General features: G+C 36.9%; 2 protein-coding genes and 1 pseudogene across 2 annotated transcripts; 2 read left to right on the plus strand and 1 right to left on the minus strand.

Moving 5' to 3' along the window:
• The first annotated feature begins 3,712 nt into the window (after positions 1–3,712).
• LOC135715406 (uncharacterized) lies at positions 3,713–5,341 on the plus strand. The gene has a single exon (XM_065238687.1). The coding sequence runs from the start codon at positions 3,713–3,715 to the stop codon at positions 5,339–5,341; it is 1,629 nt and encodes a 542-aa protein (XP_065094759.1).
• Positions 5,342–5,413: 72 nt separating this feature from the next.
• Positions 5,414–20,061, plus strand: LOC135715407 (muscle calcium channel subunit alpha-1-like). Its single transcript, XM_065238688.1, has 8 exons — positions 5,414–5,450; positions 6,312–6,464; positions 6,522–6,715; positions 9,595–10,108; positions 18,546–18,771; positions 19,306–19,516; positions 19,586–19,706; positions 19,830–20,061. Exons 1-8 carry the CDS (start codon positions 5,414–5,416, stop codon positions 20,042–20,044), a joined length of 1,671 nt encoding a protein of 556 aa, XP_065094760.1. The 3' UTR covers positions 20,045–20,061.
• LOC135715405 (uncharacterized) lies at positions 13,063–14,025 on the minus strand (annotated as a pseudogene).
• Positions 20,062–20,469: the final 408 nt, after the last annotated feature.

The raw sequence follows: 20,469 nt of genomic DNA on the forward strand, positions 1-20,469 counted from the left end.
AGTATGAAAATTGAATAGAAGTTGAAAATGAGCGAAGGGCCATTAAAGCGACAGGGCTTTAGGTAGTGATGAAAACGTCGCTAGAACTATTCCACAGCCGCAGTCAGTTTATGAGCAACAAGAGGGACGCACATTTTTGCCTGTGGACTTGGAGACATACTTCAAGTCCCCGCGTACATCGTACGGGCTAGGCAAAAATGTGCGTCATCTTGAAAACTGTCGCTTTAATGGCCCTTCGCTCATTTTCAACTTCTATTCAATTTTCATACTGCCGTACTCTAACGGAACTATCCACCTACATTCTTCTAAAGATCATTCTCTAGCTAATAAATCATCACACTAAAGCTTCATGTTAGCATTTCCAACCAACTCTGAAAATCGTTAACTTCGCGTATGAAGTAACATAAAAAACACTTTGAATGTAACAACTCAAGGCGGGAGTAGCCGTCAACAATGCTGATGATGGTACAGCACGCAACAACCACCCTACTGCTTTCTCTCTGAGATGATCACGTTGGTCATGACGAGAGGAGCAACACAATAGTTGGGTAAAGAAGAACTGCATTATAACACACCATCGACTGGAAATGCTCTCGCGACGTGGGGCTTTAGGTAGTGATGAAAACGTCGCTAGAACTATTCCACAGCCGCAGTCAGTTTATGAGCAACAAGAGGGACGCACATTTTTGCCTGTGGACTTGGAGACATACTTCAAGTCCCCGCGTACATCGTACGGGCTAGGCAAAAATGTGCGTCATCTTGAAAACTGTCGCTTTAATGGCCCTTCGCTCATTTTCAACTTCTATTCAATTTTCATACTGCCGTACTCTAACGGAACTATCCACCTACATTCTTCTAAAGATCATTCTCTAGCTAATAAATCATCACACTAAAGCTTCATGTTAGCATTTCCAACCAACTCTGAAAATCGTTAACTTCGCGTATGAAGTAACATAAAAAACACTTTGAATGTAACAACTCAAGGCGGGAGTAGCCGTCAACAATGCTGATGATGGTACAGCACGCAACAACCACCCTACTGCTTTCTCTCTGAGATGATCACGTTGGTCATGACGAGAGGAGCAACACAATAGTTGGGTAAAGAAGAACTGCATTATAACACACCATCGACTGGAAATGCTCTCGCGACGTGGGGCTTTAGGTAGTGATGAAAACGTCGCTAGAACTATTCCACAGCCGCAGTCAGTTTATGAGCAACAAGAGGGACGCACATTTTTGCCTGTGGACTTGGAGACATACTTCAAGTCCCCGCGTACATCGTACGGGCTAGGCAAAAATGTGCGTCATCTTGAAAACTGTCGCTTTAATGGCCCTTCGCTCATTTTCAACTTCTATTCAATTTTCATACTGCCGTACTCTAACGGAACTATCCACCTACATTCTTCTAAAGATCATTCTCTAGCTAATAAATCATCACACTAAAGCTTCATGTTAGCATTTCCAACCAACTCTGAAAATCGTTAACTTCGCGTATGAAGTAACATAAAAAACACTTTGAATGTAACAACTCAAGGCGGGAGTAGCCGTCAACAATGCTGATGATGGTACAGCACGCAACAACCACCCTACTGCTTTCTCTCTGAGATGATCACGTTGGTCATGACGAGAGGAGCAACACAATAGTTGGGTAAAGAAGAACTGCATTATAACACACCATCGACTGGAAATGCTCTCGCGACGTGGGGCTTTAGGTAGTGATGAAAACGTCGCTAGAACTATTCCACAGCCGCAGTCAGTTTATGAGCAACAAGAGGGACGCACATTTTTGCCTGTGGACTTGGAGACATACTTCAAGTCCCCGCGTACATCGTACGGGCTAGGCAAAAATGTGCGTCATCTTGAAAACTGTCGCTTTAATGGCCCTTCGCTCATTTTCAACTTCTATTCAATTTTCATACTGCCGTACTCTAACGGAACTATCCACCTACATTCTTCTAAAGATCATTCTCTAGCTAATAAATCATCACACTAAAGCTTCATGTTAGCATTTCCAACCAACTCTGAAAATCGTTAACTTCGCGTATGAAGTAACATAAAAAACACTTTGAATGTAACAACTCAAGGCGGGAGTAGCCGTCAACAATGCTGATGATGGTACAGCACGCAACAACCACCCTACTGCTTTCTCTCTGAGATGATCACGTTGGTCATGACGAGAGGAGCAACACAATAGTTGGGTAAAGAAGAACTGCATTATAACACACCATCGACTGGAAATGCTCTCGCGACGTGGGGCTTTAGGTAGTGATGAAAACGTCGCTAGAACTATTCCACAGCCGCAGTCAGTTTATGAGCAACAAGAGGGACGCACATTTTTGCCTGTGGACTTGGAGACATACTTCAAGTCCCCGCGTACATCGTACGGGCTAGGCAAAAATGTGCGTCATCTTGAAAACTGTCGCTTTAATGGCCCTTCGCTCATTTTCAACTTCTATTCAATTTTCATACTGCCGTACTCTAACGGAACTATCCACCTACATTCTTCTAAAGATCATTCTCTAGCTAATAAATCATCACACTAAAGCTTCATGTTAGCATTTCCAACCAACTCTGAAAATCGTTAACTTCGCGTATGAAGTAACATAAAAAACACTTTGAATGTAACAACTCAAGGCGGGAGTAGCCGTCAACAATGCTGATGATGGTACAGCACGCAACAACCACCCTACTGCTTTCTCTCTGAGATGATCACGTTGGTCATGACGAGAGGAGCAACACAATAGTTGGGTAAAGAAGAACTGCATTATAACACACCATCGACTGGAAATGCTCTCGCGACGTGGGGCTTTAGGTAGTGATGAAAACGTCGCTAGAACTATTCCACAGCCGCAGTCAGTTTATGAGCAACAAGAGGGACGCACATTTTTGCCTGTGGACTTGGAGACATACTTCAAGTCCCCGCGTACATCGTACGGGCTAGGCAAAAATGTGCGTCATCTTGAAAACTGTCGCTTTAATGGCCCTTCGCTCATTTTCAACTTCTATTCAATTTTCATACTGCCGTACTCTAACGGAACTATCCACCTACATTCTTCTAAAGATCATTCTCTAGCTAATAAATCATCACACTAAAGCTTCATGTTAGCATTTCCAACCAACTCTGAAGCATAAGCAGTTGTCCGCTGCGGAAGAGCAATTATATCCACTCCATATGCGACTACTTCAAGAAAGGGAGTACCACTCTACAGCCAAGTGCATTGTGTATAGATGTGCAGAAGAGAAGAAAGAGTGTTGGTAAAAAGTTCTGTGTAGTTTAAATCAGAATCTAGAAAAACGTGTGAGAACAACGAAACAGCGGCACCGTCGAAAATTGCGCTCTCTCGAAGACACACAGGCACCGGGAAAAACAAGATGTTCGCCACAGACCATCGATAATTTTGTAGTGAACCTCTCTTCCACGCAATTCACGCAGGCAGAGCTCGATCTGCTGAACAAAGGGTTGAATTTTGCGGTTTCCCCCCACTGTGCCCCCCTTTCTGACATTGTGAATAACATTGAAAGTGCCATTCAATATGACCAACACGGGTTCAAATCGGCAACGCGTCACAATGTCCAGCAATGCATTTCACGAACGGCTGGTAAACAGAATAGCACAGACCGTCCCAATTTTGAAACTTGGTGTACGATTCGGTTGTTGAAAACACGTGACGTCATCTAGTCTCGTGCGGACAAGGGAAACGCGGTAGTGATTATGGACAGGGAAGATTACGACTCTCGCGTCCGTGCAATGATCGAAACCGGCCCGTATGAAGAATATAAATTTAAAAACGGCAAATCCAAAGACCCGCTGAATGTGATGATCGACGAAGCGAATTTCGCTCGGCAGAATGTAGCGCGTTTAATGGGTGAAGAAAAACTCATACGGAAATTTCACGTTCCCAACCCGACGGTGGCATCGCTGTACTGCCTACCGAAGATCCACAAGAATCCAGTTGAAATGCGACACATTTCATCAAACATCCGTACACCCACCGAAAAATTGGCAGCTTGGCTGGTAGAGGAGATGAAGCAGTACCCCGTCACACACGGCAAAAGTGTGAAAAATTCTGTAGATTTCGTACAACAGCTAGAAGGATGCAAGGTAAGACGAGGTGAGATCTTGGTATCGTTTGACGTTGCGTCACTATTTCCAAGCGTACCAATCGCCGACGCCTTGAGAAGCCTGCGCCGACATTTAGAACGTAGTCGGGTGCCACACCATCATATTCAGGCCTACCTTCTAGTGGCTGAGGTGTGTATGAATCAGAATTTTTTCACATTTAGAGGGAAGTTCAATAGGCAAACGTTTGGTCTTAGTATGGGTAGCAAACTTTCACCCCTTCTGGCGAACGTCTTCATGAGCGACTTTGAGGTAGATGCTGAAAAGCAAAAGTTTTTCCCTCGAGTCTGGCGGCGCTATGTTGATGATATCTTCGCACCGGTGAAGGAACGCTACCTAGAGCAGACACTGAACATGCTGAACTCCCGCCACAGCTCAATTAAGTTCACAGTAGAAAGAGAAGTGGATGGAAAATTGCCCTTTCTAGATTTGATGGTCACCAGAAAGGAGGACGACACGTTGAAATTCGGTATTTACCGAAAACCGACATCCACTGATCGATACATCACCTCGGACTCCAATCACTTCGGCGCTCAAAAGCAAGCCGCCTTCCACTCTATGGCACACCGTCTCTATAATGTACCTATGGAGGAAGAAGAGTTCGCTGAAGAAAAGGAACGTATCTACAAGACGGCGGAAGTAAATGGATACGAAAAGGAGTTCACCAGCAAAATTTTACAAAAACACAAACGCAAGAAACGCCTACAGAACATAACCACACTACAGCCGGAGAGGGATGAAGCTAAGAGGATTAGCCTACCATTTTATCCAAAAGTCACAAACCCAATCAAAAACACACTCAAACGTCAAGGACTACACATAGTACACAAAAGCGACAACACTCTACGCGACCTGTTGTATAACCTTAAGGACAAGATTCCGGCGGATGAGCAGTCTGGAATTTACCGAATTCCCTGCCAGGATTGTCCCTCGGTGTACATCGGACAAACTCGTCGCAAAGTAAAAGTTCGCCTTAAAGAACACAAAAATGCTGTCGACAACAAGAAATCAAACGATTCAGCTGTGGCGGCGCACACGACGGCCTCCAATCATCAAATTGATTGGAAAAGTGCGAAGCTCATCAAAACAGTACGAAAACCCTCACACCTCAATGCATGGGAATCAATGCATATCAACAACACACAGGAACCACTGATGAATGAAGATGATCCTCCCATCACATCATCTTTGTTCAACTTGACGAAGCTGAAAATACAGTAACAACTCTCTTCTCTGGACGTCTACACAACAGCGTAGCAATCCTATTGTAACCAGTCGGACATTGTCCCGTAGATGGGCAGCATCGCGCCCGAAACCGGTCGACAGAAAGGTAATTTTTAATCCGTTTTAAATGTTGTAAGAACGATAAGTGTTGTGTCTTGTCTCGCGTCGCGTGTTATGTGTGTGAGTGAAATAGCTTGGGACTGCTTGGGACCGTTGTTCTGGTACTGAGTGAGCCAAAAATAATAATGATTTTCTTCGGGACCCAGTGGTCTTAGAGTTACCTCTATGGTAATACTTCTTTTTAAGAAAGTTACCAGCATACACTTTTCACCAAATATTAGGGCATTATTTCAGTTTTTTTGAAAAAAAAAAATATAAATATCGAAGGGGGGGTGTTTTGAGATAATCATCGTTTTACGTTTTTTAAATACTAATTTACGAAGTTTTTTCTTTCAGTGTATTTTTTCCGCAAAGATAATTTAATTACCTAAAACTTCTTCTCATATGCCGTTTTAATCAGATCAATAGTTTTCAAGTTATGATTTTTTGAAAAAAAAATAATCCATTTTTTTATACGCCCTTTTCAAAAGTTACTCTGGAGGAAAAAATCATATTTAAATGAAAAATGCAACCATTAGTAGCAGCGAACACGCGAGTAATGTTTCATTCAAATCAGAAGGGGTCGAGACAAAATTGACATTTTTTTTAACGATTTGAGCTAGAAATGCTCTATTGCTTTTTTAAGAAATGGGACAAACCGTTTGGCTATTTTTCCAAACTTATCCAGAACAAAGTTGTTGAGTTCATCTAGTATTATGAAAATATGGGATCTCCGTTGAAAAAACAGTTTTGACAAAAACGTAAAGGGGACCAACATGCGATGAGCGGCAATATACTAGCGAACTGCACCTTTGCACTTTAGTGACAATACATCGTTTTATTTTAAAACTTTTTTTTTTGTCTGCAGGCTTACAAGTTGTACTGAACTCAATTCTTCGTGCCATGGTGCCTTTATTACACATCGCCCTTTTGGTTTTATTTGTGATCATCATTTATGCCATCATAGGACTCGAACTATTTTCCGGAAAACTTCATAAGACATGTTTCCACAACAGTACAGGTAGTATATTTTGAAACAATCGTAGTCGGTGTGGATTTTGATATATTTTTTTTCAAGGTGAAATTATGGATGAGCCCCATCCCTGTGGAGATGATGGATTTCAGTGTGGAAGCATATCACCAGAAATGATTTGCCGTTACTATTGGGAAGGTCCAAATTTTGGAATAACGAATTTTGACAATTTTGGACTATCCATGCTGACAGTTTTTCAATGTGTAACTTTGGAAGGCTGGACTGATATGCTATATTACGTAAGTATTGTGATAGGTAACGTTTTTTTTAAATAGACGTAACTACTTTTGTAAACAACTGTCCATTTGTCTTAACCGCTGCTCATCCTGAGCAGTTCCAGTTAGTTTGTTATGGGCAATCATTCACATTTTACAAAAATTCAGGCATTTTGGATCTTGTAAAATTTTAAAAATGGCATATTTGACAATAAATTGATACAAAAACGTTACTTCTGATCGAAATGACTTCTGAGACATAGTTGTTAAGAAAAGAAAAGGCTATCTGGGGAAAATAAACAATTAATTTTGAGATAAAAGTGTTAAAACTCAAATATTGAATAGAGTAAATCTTCAATATTTATAATTCATATTACAAACTTTAGGGCAATTTAAAACCATGGACACTTGAAAATTGACAAAAATCGTAGAACATCAACTTTTTGTTATATTTTTAAACTTTTTCTTTACAAGCTTTTTTATGTTATTTTTACACAGAATACGGTTTAAATGCCTCAAATATTGTTTTATGTCCAGAAATTACATAAAAAATAGTACCGCTCTCTGCTATTTATCAATTTTTTTATGGGACGGTACTAATGAATATTTTTGGTCGCTATTGAAAATTTAGTCGATTGCTGAAATTATGGACCCAAATTAGAGGCATGTAGGCCGACATTACATCCATTTCCTATATGTAGGCAAAAGTTCTTGTTCTATGATTTTTGTCAATTTTCAAGTATATATGGTTCTTATTTCTAAAGTTTGCATTTTTCATGCGCTAATTTTTAGCTGATTCTGAGGCATAACACTCTGATCACGGGAAGTAAAGCCGTTGGTCCCCGGTACATGAGTTGTTGGGTCGATAGGAAGGATGCAGATGTGGGAGCTGCCTTCCTGGCGTCGGTAGCATTAGTACTCAGTACGGAAAACAAGATCTACGGAAAACAAATTAAGGCAAAAATAAGGTATCCAAAATAGTCGATTTATTACAAAAATGGAAATGATTACCAATAATACACAATTATACAAAGTTTAATACACATCCATCACGTAAGGAAAACTGTCTCCTACCGGTTTATGTTTGTTTGTTTACAAAAGCAGTTAAGTCTATTTAAAAGTTTGTGCTTGAATTAGTTGTTTAGAAATTAGATCTAAAATATCACCTCCCATCCAATTATTATTCTGCTATACTTAGGATCAGACTGGAGAATAGAATGACGAGAGCTTTTTGCAATCTGCAATGATGCGTTCAAAAAACTGCTTTTGAATTTTACGAAAATGCATCATAGTAAATTTAACATTAATAATATGTTATAAGACTATTTTGATGTTTTTTTTTAATATCAATTATTATAAAATGTTACAACCAAGGTTGCAAATACTCATTTCAGCTAAAACAATGTTTTTTTTTTTAAATTATAAATAATTAGATGCCATAATCATATTTTGAATTGGTAGGATACAAGAAGAGGTTGCAAAGAATGTGTTTGACATATTAAACCTGTTGATTTCACTTCATGAGAGTCACAATCAGCGATTTTTCACACACTCACTCACTCACTCACTCACTCAGCGATCAGAAAATTGCTGATTGTGACTCATAGAAAGCAAAATTTATGTTTCAAACGCATACTTTGTAACCTCTTCTTGTAAGTTACAAGTAAAACATGCCATCATACCATCTTTTGGTTTTATTATTCCGAAAAACATTATTTTAGCTGAAATTAGTATTTGCAACCTTGGTTAAAACTCTGTAGTCTGAACATAGAATTAAGCAGCCACCACACGAGCAAAATATTTAGGATGTGTATACTGCCCATAAACGCATTACAGTTACATGTGTAAAAAGAGCAAACCTAGAAAAACACAGTTTATTTCAGAGTTGGTTGGAAATGCTATCTAATATGAAGCTTTAGTGTGAAAATTTATTAGCTAGATAATGGTCCTTAGAAGAGGGTAAGTAGATAGTTCCGTTAGAGTATGGCAGTATGAAAATTTAATAGAAGTTGAAAATGAGACAGTACAAAGGTAGTGATGGAACGTCGCTAGAACTATTCCACAGGCGTAGACAGTAATGAGCAAAGGCGGGCGCACACTTTTTGCCTGTAGATTTGAAGACATACTTCAAATCTCAGCTTACGATGTGTACGGGTTAGGTGTGCGTTTGACTTTGTACTGTCACATTAATGGCCCTTCGCTCATTTTCAACTTCTATTCAATTTTCATACTGCCGTACTCTAACGGAACTATCTACCTACCCTCTTCTAAAGACCATTCTCTAGCTAATAAATTATCACACTAAAGCTTCATGTTAGATAGCATTTAAACCAACTCTGAAAATCGCAAACTTCGCGTATGAAGTAACATAAAAACACTTTGAATGGACAGTTTATTTATTATTTTTTCTTTCATTGTGTTTTATGGCTGGGACAACCATGTTTTGGTATTTTTGACGATATTTTCAGAACAGAACAGTTCACTCAATGTGCACATATTAAAATACAGGTAGTTTACAATCGATTCCAGAAGATAACTAATTTTTGTCAAAAAGTTTAGGACTGTTATGCATTTATGGGCACAGCCACTATAAGAATATCAATACCACCATATTTATCTTTGTTATATTTTACGTGCTGTGGAAATCTTATAGCCACCTCGAAATTTCAAGAGCATAAATATCAGCTCTCAAAAAACATACATCAATTAAACTGGATATCTACGTTTGGAGTTCTAATTTCATGAGCAATATCGCAACAGTGCCCTAGGTTTGTGCTCTAGAAAACTTGAAGTGATAGGGCATATCAACCATCATGACGGACATTGTTGGACGCTTCAAGGAATCACCTTATAATTCTGATTTGTTTTTCTTGCTGTGTGAATAATTATCGTTTTTTTTTCAGATCCAAGATGCTATGGGCAGCACGTGGCAATGGGTGTATTTTATATCCATGGTTATCTTGGGTGCCTTTTTTGTCATGAACCTTATTCTTGGTGTCCTTAGCGGTGAATTTTCAAAGGAGAGAACAAAGGCGAAAAATCGAGGAGATTTCCAGAAGCTACGAGAGAAACAGCAAATTGAAGAAGACCTGAGAGGATACTTAGATTGGATTACACAAGCCGAAGATATAGACCCAGAAAATGAAGCAAACGTCGTGCAAGAAGGCAAAACGATGGCAGTGAATGAAATTGATTCTTCAGACCATGTGGGAGAAGAAGGTGAAATTCAACAAGAATCTTGGTGTGCAAGAAAACGCAAAAATATAGATCGAGTAAATCGTCGGTTACGAAGAGCTTGCCGTAAAGCAGTTAAATCACAGGCATTCTATTGGCTCATCATAGTTCTGGTATTTTTGAACACAGGAGTCCTGGCAACGGAGCACTACCAACAACCACCATGGTTGGATGATTTCCAAGGTAATTTTCATCACATCACTAACTGTGCAACTGTGAGTGGAAATTGAGAACATTTTTCCCGTATTCATGGCCACTAATCTAAACATCTAGAAGGTATTCAGATCTGAAGATTTAAATTGTTGCTTGCTTATCTGCAGGAAACATGGAATTAATTTGAAACACCGTACATTGAATCGATCGTCAGATGTGGGCCCGAGAAGTTGCAAAGTAGTCAAATCTATCAAATAAGAGGACATTCAAGGACTTCATGTCCTTGGTGTTGCATTTTAATTTAGTATATCGTTGGTCATTTATAAATAAGGCTGTTGCATATAGCTAATAGGGTAAAATGTATGTAAAGCACACGGAAGGATATTATAAAATCTAAACAAAAAACTCCATAGAGCCAATTACGTTATATCACAGACAAACCGACATGACACTTCATTCGAACTTATGCCCGAAAATCGTAAACGGCCGATTTAAATGTGCAATCCGACCTGTCAAAACCATAGGAGTTTTTGATCTAGATAAAAATAATTTGTCCAGAATAGATCAGACACGAACCAATTCATAGCTTTTGCATGCGGTTTCAGGGCTTAGCTAAATATTTCCCGCGAACACGGAGCCAGATGTCAGAAGTGTGCTTTGGCCAGAAATTTTATTGTTTTAGCTATGGTCATTCATGTCGATTTGTCGGTGCGAAAAATATTAGACCCGTATTTTTTTAACTTCTCATTAGGGTGACCATTTTCCTGTTAGGATGGTCCAAAAAATCGATTTTTTTCTATTTTTTTTCCAAAAATGGCATTCTTTAAAAAATCATAACTTTTGAACCATTGAAGCTATTTGAATGATCAAAATATCAAAAAAAAAAAGGTTAAAAAAATATATATAAAAAAAGGTTGAAAAAATATATATATATTTTTTTTTTAAATTTGAGTTTTGTATAGAAGAACTTTGATTGTATTTGTTTTTTTTTAAGGTTTTCATGGTTTGTAGACAATGGGCGTAACACGTTTTTATATTTTTTTTTTAAATTAAGGTTTTTCTACACAACATGTCAAAAAATCAGCGATGCATTTGTCTTCGTTTTTGAGTTATGATATTTTGAAATTACTCTAATACGACTAGATTACCCTGCGTCTCCATTGATACATATCGAATGTAACATGGTTACATTACTTACTTATTTCAATTTCTGATCCTAGACTACCATGACATTCATAGAAACTTGAATCAAATTTATTGATTGCTTTTGCGTTATGTGTAAATAATAATTACTACAGGGATTCATAGCATAGGAATTCAAATAGAAAATATTTATATTAAATTTGGTTAGTACATCTTTCACGGACTGTTTGGAACTCCATATCTAGTCCATATTTGGACTAGAATCAATACTTTGATAAGACAATCTTATGGTTTCCAACTTTACCCATAGCTGGTTTGAAATAAAATTCATTATTTTTTTTTTATTTGTAGACATAAAACATGCTTAAAGATATTTTCATAGTTTCACAGAATGGTCTTCTTCTGAGAACGAGAATCGTTTCACAATAATATAATTTTCATTTTCTGGCCTAAAAGTATGATATGACTGTGTTCCGGAAATTTGTTTGACACGATTATAACGAGTTTTAAGTTTTCTTTCCAGCACTTTATGATCTGCGTCTGAAAAAAGCCATAGTGTATTTTTGAATCGATTTTAGAAATTGCCCATGTATAAAGCTCTTTAGCAGTTGTAATGAGATGCCCCTGCAAACTTGCTTTAGCAGCATTTCGTTTCAAGACTCCTCCCAAAGCATCACATGGACCTTTACCGTGGCATGTGGCGAAAAAGTTCCACTCCGCATCTATACCAAAATGCTTTTTCAAATGGCACAAATTAAAAGCTGTCATCTTATTTTTGTACTGACTGCCTGATCCATCTGAGAAAAAGTGAATTTTCTTAAGGCTGGGTATCTTACTCTTGATGAAATTTATACAATTAACTACGAATTATCGAACTGAAACATGGTTGTGCTTGGTAAACTCCGCGATTGCAGTGAAACTAGTAAACATTAAATCTTTGGTATGATCATCTCTATAATAAATAGCAAATGGATGTATAGTGCACTGTGCGTTTGCGCAATGAAATCCTTGTACAGCGTCTTGTACAACAAATGAAAATTTTTCAGAAGAATCACATATTATTAGGGTAAACGCTCCTATAGTTGCGGTACGTTAGAAGCGTTAGGTTCCTATAGTTGTGTATGGAGACTCCATACACAACTATAGGAACCTAACGCTTCTAACGTACCGCAACTATAGGAGCGTTTCCCCTATACATTCCGTTACTTTCAAGTTACTTTTGACGTATTTCAAGTATTTACCTTGTTGTTCAGCTATGAAATTATGTGGTGATAAATCGGATAACTTTTCCAAAAACATGTCTATAAACTCTTGAGTTTCCAACTCCACTAAATCCATGATACAACGGTCAGCTTGACGCCATTGTTTAAATTTTGAGGATTCCACATTTCCATCGGTCAGGATAGTAACCATTTCTGAAGTCAAATTTTGTATACCTGTGCAATGTTCACACATTTTAACCAAAACTGTTCTGTGGGGTTGGTGCAAATAATTTTAAAAAACAAGCAATGGTAAGATTTCACATCAGCTGGAAGCAGGCATGGAAAATCATTTGCATTCATTTCATTACATACATTCATTTACATTCATTTGCCTCTAACTTTTGTCATCAACTGCATTTCGCAAAATGATGTATAAAGCTTTTGTAGGTTTTGTTATTAGCTACAACTTTTGCTCATAACTCAAATCTGTATCTAGAGCGGGCAGAACTTGTTACTGTTTTTCAGTGAATGTTAAATACATTCACTGAAAAACAGTAGTGGCTTCTGTTCGGTCTTGTTAGTCATGCATCAGAGATACGGATTTGACTTGTTAACAAAAGTTGTAGCTAATAACAGTACCTACTGCTGTTGATGACAAAAGTTAGAGGCAAATGAATGTAAATGAATGTATAAAATGAATGCAAATGATTTTCCATGCCCGACTGGAAGTGACTTTCTATCTTGAAGAGTTTTAAAAATTAATTTAACATTTTGGTGGTAAACACACACACAAACAGTATGTGTGCCACTCGTTCCTGCCAGAATGTAATGCTTAGGGCGGTTACTTGCAAACATTGAAACCCCTATTTTAGTTGCGGGATATTGATCCTTGAAAATGGCATAAACTTCTTGCAAATTACACAATACTAATCTTCGTTGTATATAAACCTTACCATCAACATTTTTGTAATAACATAGTTGCGTTTTCCTGGACAGGCTCGACTTATTTCGTCACTGGTATAGAAATCACACACGAGTGATAAAGTTTCTTCTGCTAACCTGCTAACCCTGCTCAGCTTTCTTCCTGGTGTCGTCATTATCCCCTTGTCCTCCTGTAGTGTTTTGGTCCGATCCGCCATATATTGAGAAACACCGAATTCCTTCGTTATTTTATATGCTGACCAGCTTCTAGGTAAAGTCGTGAGAATGCGATACTTCCCATTATTATCATGAGTTTCTAGAAACTTTTCCTTGAGTTGCTGAACGATTTCATCATCGTTTGTAGTAGGCACACTGTCAGTACTTCTGATCGATTGTAAACTGGGTGTTTCTAGTGACTCTGAAAATGAAGTTAAAAAAATATATTTGATATTACTGTAAACACTACACTACATACGAGCCTGACGTTACAAAGTTTTCAGAATGCTATAATGTGACGTCATGCTCGTTTGACTCATGGCTACCAATGTAAATACATTTTTTAAATACAATATTCACCTTGGCTGTTGACAGCAGGAACTCCGGATGGTCCAGCGGTGGGCTCTTCGGGTGCGGTTTTATACAGTTTGAGGTAGCAATTTCTGCATATGAAGGAACTGCCATCTAATTTCACTTTCTTCTTCACCGCATGAACTCGAAGAGCTTGGGTAAGATTCCTCTTTAAAGCATTTGAAACCCACAAACAACAACAAGAACACTTAAAATTCATCGTTTATAAAACACTGGCTGTACAGAATATCTTTGGATTAACAGAGCTTTTGTTTCTTTACTTATTATTTCACTTCTAAGTTCATCCTTAAATATAACACCATGCATTGTACCTACGAACGAACACCTTACCAACCAAGTTTTCCGTATGATTTTAGCATGTGCTCTGTCTAAGCAGCTATTTACTTGGTGTATTCACTTTGAATAAACAAGCCTATAAAAGCAGAAGCCAAAAATTGATATGGATTATGTGACTATGTCAGCTATGTACCAATGGAGACGCAGGGTAATCTAGTCGTATTGGAGTAATGAGCGAAATTTCTAAACATGATAATTTCAAAAAATCGTAACTCAAAAACGAAGACAAATACATCGCTGATTTTTTGATGTGTTGTGTAGAAAAGCCTAAATTTTCAAAAATATAAAAACGTGTTACGCCCATTGTCTACAAACCATGAAAACCATAAAAAACAAAAACAATCAAAGTTCTTCTAAACAAAACTCAATTTAAAAAAAAAATTCTGTCTTTTCCTGCTTTGAAGACTTTTGGGAGGAGCTTGCTGTGTCATTCTACCCCCACTCACTGTGATGGTCCTAGGTAAGAACTGTAAAATACTTAGAGTGATATATTAATATCTTTCAAAAAATTTATTATTAAAAACATCTCTCATTAAAGTATCCTCGGGATTCTTTGACAAAACCAATTAAAATCTTTTTTTTTTTTTAATGTGTACTATGGCCCTTACAGAAATACTAAACTATTCTGGGAATTTCAGCTCTTCGGTACATTCAAAAGCTATAATAGCGATTGATGGACGCATTATTTGTTATAAAATAGCTGTAGGCTCATACAGCATATCAAAATCTTCATTTCAATGGTGGTAGGGTTTTTGATGCACAACCCGCGTTTGACCTCTCTTTTTTGAACGGGTTTGAACAAAAAATGGAATATTGTTGTCAAATATGACTTCTAAATTTATTCACCTTTCCATACGTACTACTGAATTTGATAAAGAGTCACAAATTATTGAGATATTGTTTAAAATCTAATACTGCTTCTTGATTCTAAATTCGTCCTACGAGTTTCAATTCCGTCTAAACACATTGAAACGCCATTAGATTTTCTTCGTCCTATGGATAAACGTAGAAAAAGAGGATTAGCTAGGAGCGCTTCTTTTGTTTTGAGAACAATGAGCGTAAATATTCATATAATGCACTCCAATAGGATGTATGTTGTAGCTAATGAACTAACTTATCGGAACACATCTATTATTGATTTGTGTACGGTGAAATAATTGATATTATTGATCTTTTCTGATCGATAGAACGGAAATGGGCGATTACGACGAAATAGTGCTCTACCCTATGCCTCTTGTTAATTCTTCATACGACATTTATCAGTCTAACAGTACGTCATATTCTTTGTATCTTGATTTCAAGGGTGGTTTTTGACTGTTAAATTCAATGTTCACTCTATTGTTCCCTTTATTGCAAAGTATTTTGTTCTTTTTTATTAATTATTCTCAGGTTACCATTTTATTTTGATGGGCAACCCCCTATTATTTTTGGTAGCCGTTTCAATTGCAGCTCTTTTTACTGGCACCAACATAGGTTCCATATAATCATTTTCGATCGTTTTCTGGGATTCCTTTTGGGAAGTAATCTATTTGAATTAGGAAGGGCCGAAGCTCTTCCGGTTTCCCATGGAATTCCGGAATACATTGAATAGCGGTTACCATTGGGAATTCATAATTGACTACTTCTGGCATTGTTAAATTTTCTGTTGAATTACTTTTCTTTTCGAAATTAAATGTTGGTACGTTGAGAGTATTATCACTCTCTGACGCCCTTCACGTGTTTCTTAGAGATCCAAGTGTTTTTGGGTTCCTTTTCCCTTTACTATTTTCTTGGATGATAGGGGTTTCATTCAATATTTTTACGCACTCTTTAATTTTAAATTGAATTGCAATTAGATTATCTGCAAGTCCATTCCATTCGTCAGTATTGCCCCTGTGTTGTAACTTTTGCACATTAGCTTCAAATTTTATACCGGATTCTTTTAATTTTTAAGTTTTTTCGAGAATGCCTCTCAAAGATCTAGGTCTTCCTTTACTTTTTTGTAGGTTTGCAAATTCTCTATTCACATCCTTCCTAATGATCTCACATTCGTCCCATAAATTTGACATTTATTTTATATATAAATTACTGTGCGATCCCTGTCAAAATTAGTCCCCAAAGACTTATTTTTTCAGAACTTAATAATTTTTAAATTGTTCGCAACGTATATATATATGGATGGTATGGATGTTAACCACTACGCCGGGGTCGCCCCCATTCGAAAATAAAAATAAACAACAAAACGAAAACAAACTCTACTGATGCACGGTAAGAATCAAATACACATTTATGAGTAAAACTTTACCCATTTTCAATAAAAGTGGCTTTAATCATTAATAAGTAAATTATTTTAACAATAATGAGTTGCTGCTAACAGTTACTAATTAATGGGTATACTAAATTACTCATTAATGAGTAGTGCAACTTTTACTGACAATGGGTTAACGTTTACTCATAAATGGATGTATGATTCTTACCGTGTACATGACCAGTATACGTTAGTGTGTGTAAAATTATATCATAGTGTAGTGTTCGTGAGATCCGGCTTGGAGAACTCAATTCGTAAAGATATAGGTTACCATCCCCCCTCCTTATAAGCGTTACGTAGTTTATGGGTGCCGTCTTATGTATAGATTAATCTTAGGGAAGGTCCATTAATTATGTCACGCATATTAGGTCCATTTCGAACCACCCCACCCCCTTCGTGACATTTTTTCGTATGGACCTTAATTTGTTTTGTACGACTTGTCTAAATTTCCAATACCCCCCTTAAAGTGTGACATAATTAATGGACGATCCCTTATTCATACTGGTGTATTTAAAACCCTGACCAAACCTTTAAATAATGTCTAAAATTCAGCCACCAAAAACTTAAAGATTTTTGTCTCCTTTCCGAATGAAAATTTTACTAGCTTTCAAACTACACTCAGACAAACCTTCACGTCTGATTAACGTGAAAACATAGGTGATTTTCGAAACTTTTACTGGAATTGCACGTATCCGATCAAAATTCAGCTTCGATTATCTACATGATTAGTAAGGTAAATAAGACCTGATTTTCACGTACTGCTTACGTGAAATCGAGATGAAAACTACTGGATATCTGGTAACTTTTACGTGACATTCCGTTTTGTTTAAAATGCTTTTCATGTTATTTGTCCGTGAATTTTTAATGAGAATAATGGGACGTATATATATAAGCAGTCAATATTATGCAATTTTATCTGGAAGATATAAATTTCACGTGTTTAAATTAATACGTATATCGACTCAAAAAATTGTAAACTATTTACTTATTGATTATTATAAGGTAGAAACGTGTGAGTTATTTTATTTCTGACAAAATATTAACACCTTTAACTATTTGTTTAATATTACTTCAGCGTGAAGTCAACAATTTACATAGTTGAAGATGTTAATTTCAAATAACAGACCAGAATGGTAATTTTTATACGATAGATGAGGAGATGAAAGTATAGAGTTTATAGTTCCGTTAGAGTACGGCAAATTGTTTATAAAGAGAGTAGAAAACGAGCAAGGACAACTTTTATGAATTAAGGTACAAATCGGTTTGATCATCTCTCTTTACCAAAACGATCAAACCGATTTGTACCTTCATTCATAAAAGTTGTCCTTGCCTGCTTTCTACTCTCTATATAAACAATTTCACACTGCCGTACTTTAATGGAACTATCAACGCTATACTTTCATCTCCTAATCTATCGTATAAAAATTACCACTCTAGTCTGTTATTTAAAATTAGCATCTTGAACTATGTATTAACACCTGTTTGCAGACTTAAAACGATGATGCCACCGTCTTAAATTATAAAATTAGAAAAGGCTACATATAACCATAAATAAATTAATTAATTACCGTCCAACGTTTGCAGCAAGCTGCTGAAAAATTTTGAATATGCAGTCAATTTAACTAACATTTTTAGTGGACACGACGTGTAATGCAGGTCAAAGTTACTAACGTCACGTAACATTTGAAATTTTGAACTTAATTTTACATGACATGTTTGTTAACGTCTCATCTTTTATGTCAAAGATGGATTCCGACACGTGTAAAATTAGGTACTTCTAAATGTGTGGTTATACATGCGCTGAGTGACCTACGCTTTTAGAAATGTATCCATATGAATGAGTAAAAGCTACTCGCAACTGAGTAAAAGTGACTCACTCTCTGAGTTAATTTCGTTTTCAGTGTAGAGGAGGTACTTCAAGTAAATTTTGTGATTTTGGGTCACCTAATTTTATTTTATTTTATTTATTAATTTTTGTTTTATTTTTCAGAATACACCAACATGTTTTTTGTGGCGCTGTTTACAATGGAAATGCTGCTGAAAATGTACAGTTTAGGGTTCCAAGGTTACTTTGTATCGCTCTTTAATCGGTTTGATTGTTTCGTGGTTATTGGCAGTATTGGGGAGATGGTATTAACTAGCACACAGATTATGCCACCTTTAGGAGTATCTGTACTCCGCTGTGTTCGTCTTTTACGAGTGTTCAAAGTAACAAAGTAAGTTGCTCATGAAGAGGGCATACTAGAAGACTAATGCAATATTTGAAATTTTCGCTCCACAGTGCTCAAACGGTTTCGAATCGGGTCCTGATTAGCCTCCCAAAATTTGAACTTATTTAGTAACTAACTGACTTGGCACAAACCATTTGAAGTTTATATTAGCTGATTTGTGGGCAACACTGTATTCTGTAGTGTGACATTGTTGCTATGATTGTTGTGCTCTATTCTAGGCGCCAGAGACACCAACGTTGTCTGCTAACTTCATCAAAGTTGTAGTTGAGAGAAGTTAAAGTTAAAGGAGAACAATATTCGTTAGATAGATATGAACAATACATTTGTTGTTATCATAGTAATATCCATATAAACTTCAAATGGTTTGACCAAGTCAGTTTCTTACTACATGAGCTCAAATTTTGAAAGGCTAATCAGGACTCAATTTGGAACCGTTTGAGCATTGTGGAGCAAAAATTTCAAATTTAGCATCAGTCTATTATACTAGTTTAGCGAAGTAATTAATGTTCTTATTTACAGGTATTGGCAGTCTTTATCAAACCTGGTGGCATCTCTATTGAATTCAATACAATCTATTGCTTCACTTTTGTTGTTGCTTTTTCTTTTCATCGTTATTTTTGCTCTACTTGGAATGCAAGTATTCGGGGGAAAGTTTAATTTTAATAGTGAAGTGGATAAACCACGATCGAACTTTGATAGCTTCGTTCAAAGTTTGCTTACCGTGTTTCAGGTATTTTATCATAAAACTATTTTGGTAGATGTTTGAATCAATAAATAAATGTATAATACTTTAATCAAGATTCTTACTGGTGAGGATTGGAACACTGTTATGTACGATGGAATTCAGGCGTATGGAGGTGTGGCATCAATTGGTATATTAGCCAGCATTTACTTTATAATCCTGTTTATTTGTGGTAACTGTATCCTTTTAAAACCTTAATCTTTGAATATAATGGAACATACCAACGATTAGTAGGTTGATCGTTTGATTTTTTTTATGAGAGAGTTGTTCAAATTTTGCTTAACTACAATTACGCATCTAGATATTTTACTAAACGTGTTCTTGGCTATCGCTGTGGACAACCTTGCCGATGCAGACTCCTTAACGACAGTTGAAAAAGAAGAAGGTGAAGGCGAAGAAGGAGCAGAAGAAGAGAAAGCCGGTTCACATGAAGCAACACCAATCGGTATTACGGACGACGGATTTATGGAACACGACAAGAATATTATGGACTCGGAAAACGAAATGAATGTGTAAGTAGCTAATAGTACGATTTTATGAATTTAAAATGTCAAGAAATGTCAGAAATGTCAGAAATAGAAACTTGTAAACTTGTAAAGGAAAAATTACCACCGACAAACCGACATACCCATAGAAGTTACCATGAAATTTCTGCTCAAAGCACACTACTGACATCTGTCCCCATGATCGCGGAAAAAATGTACCGTGCAAGTACCATATAGAACGATTAAGATCTCAACATAACTGGATCTGAATGAAAACAATTTTGCTATATACAAATTATTCCTTCTCATAGTATAAAATAAAGCTGGATGCATCATTATTCATCTTTTATTTAGTGAAGACATTTAAGAAAACGACCATGCATTCCATCTATTCCGAAAGGTTTGTTTACGTCCAGAACTTTATTAGCTGACGAGTTCTTAAGCTTAAGGTGATTT

Source organism: Ochlerotatus camptorhynchus, unplaced genomic scaffold, assembly GCF_037179485.1.
Source record: "Ochlerotatus camptorhynchus isolate MF236.1 unplaced genomic scaffold, CSIRO-AGI_Acam_v1.1 ptg000888l, whole genome shotgun sequence".
Classification (NCBI taxonomy): domain Eukaryota; kingdom Metazoa; phylum Arthropoda; class Insecta; order Diptera; family Culicidae; genus Ochlerotatus; species Ochlerotatus camptorhynchus.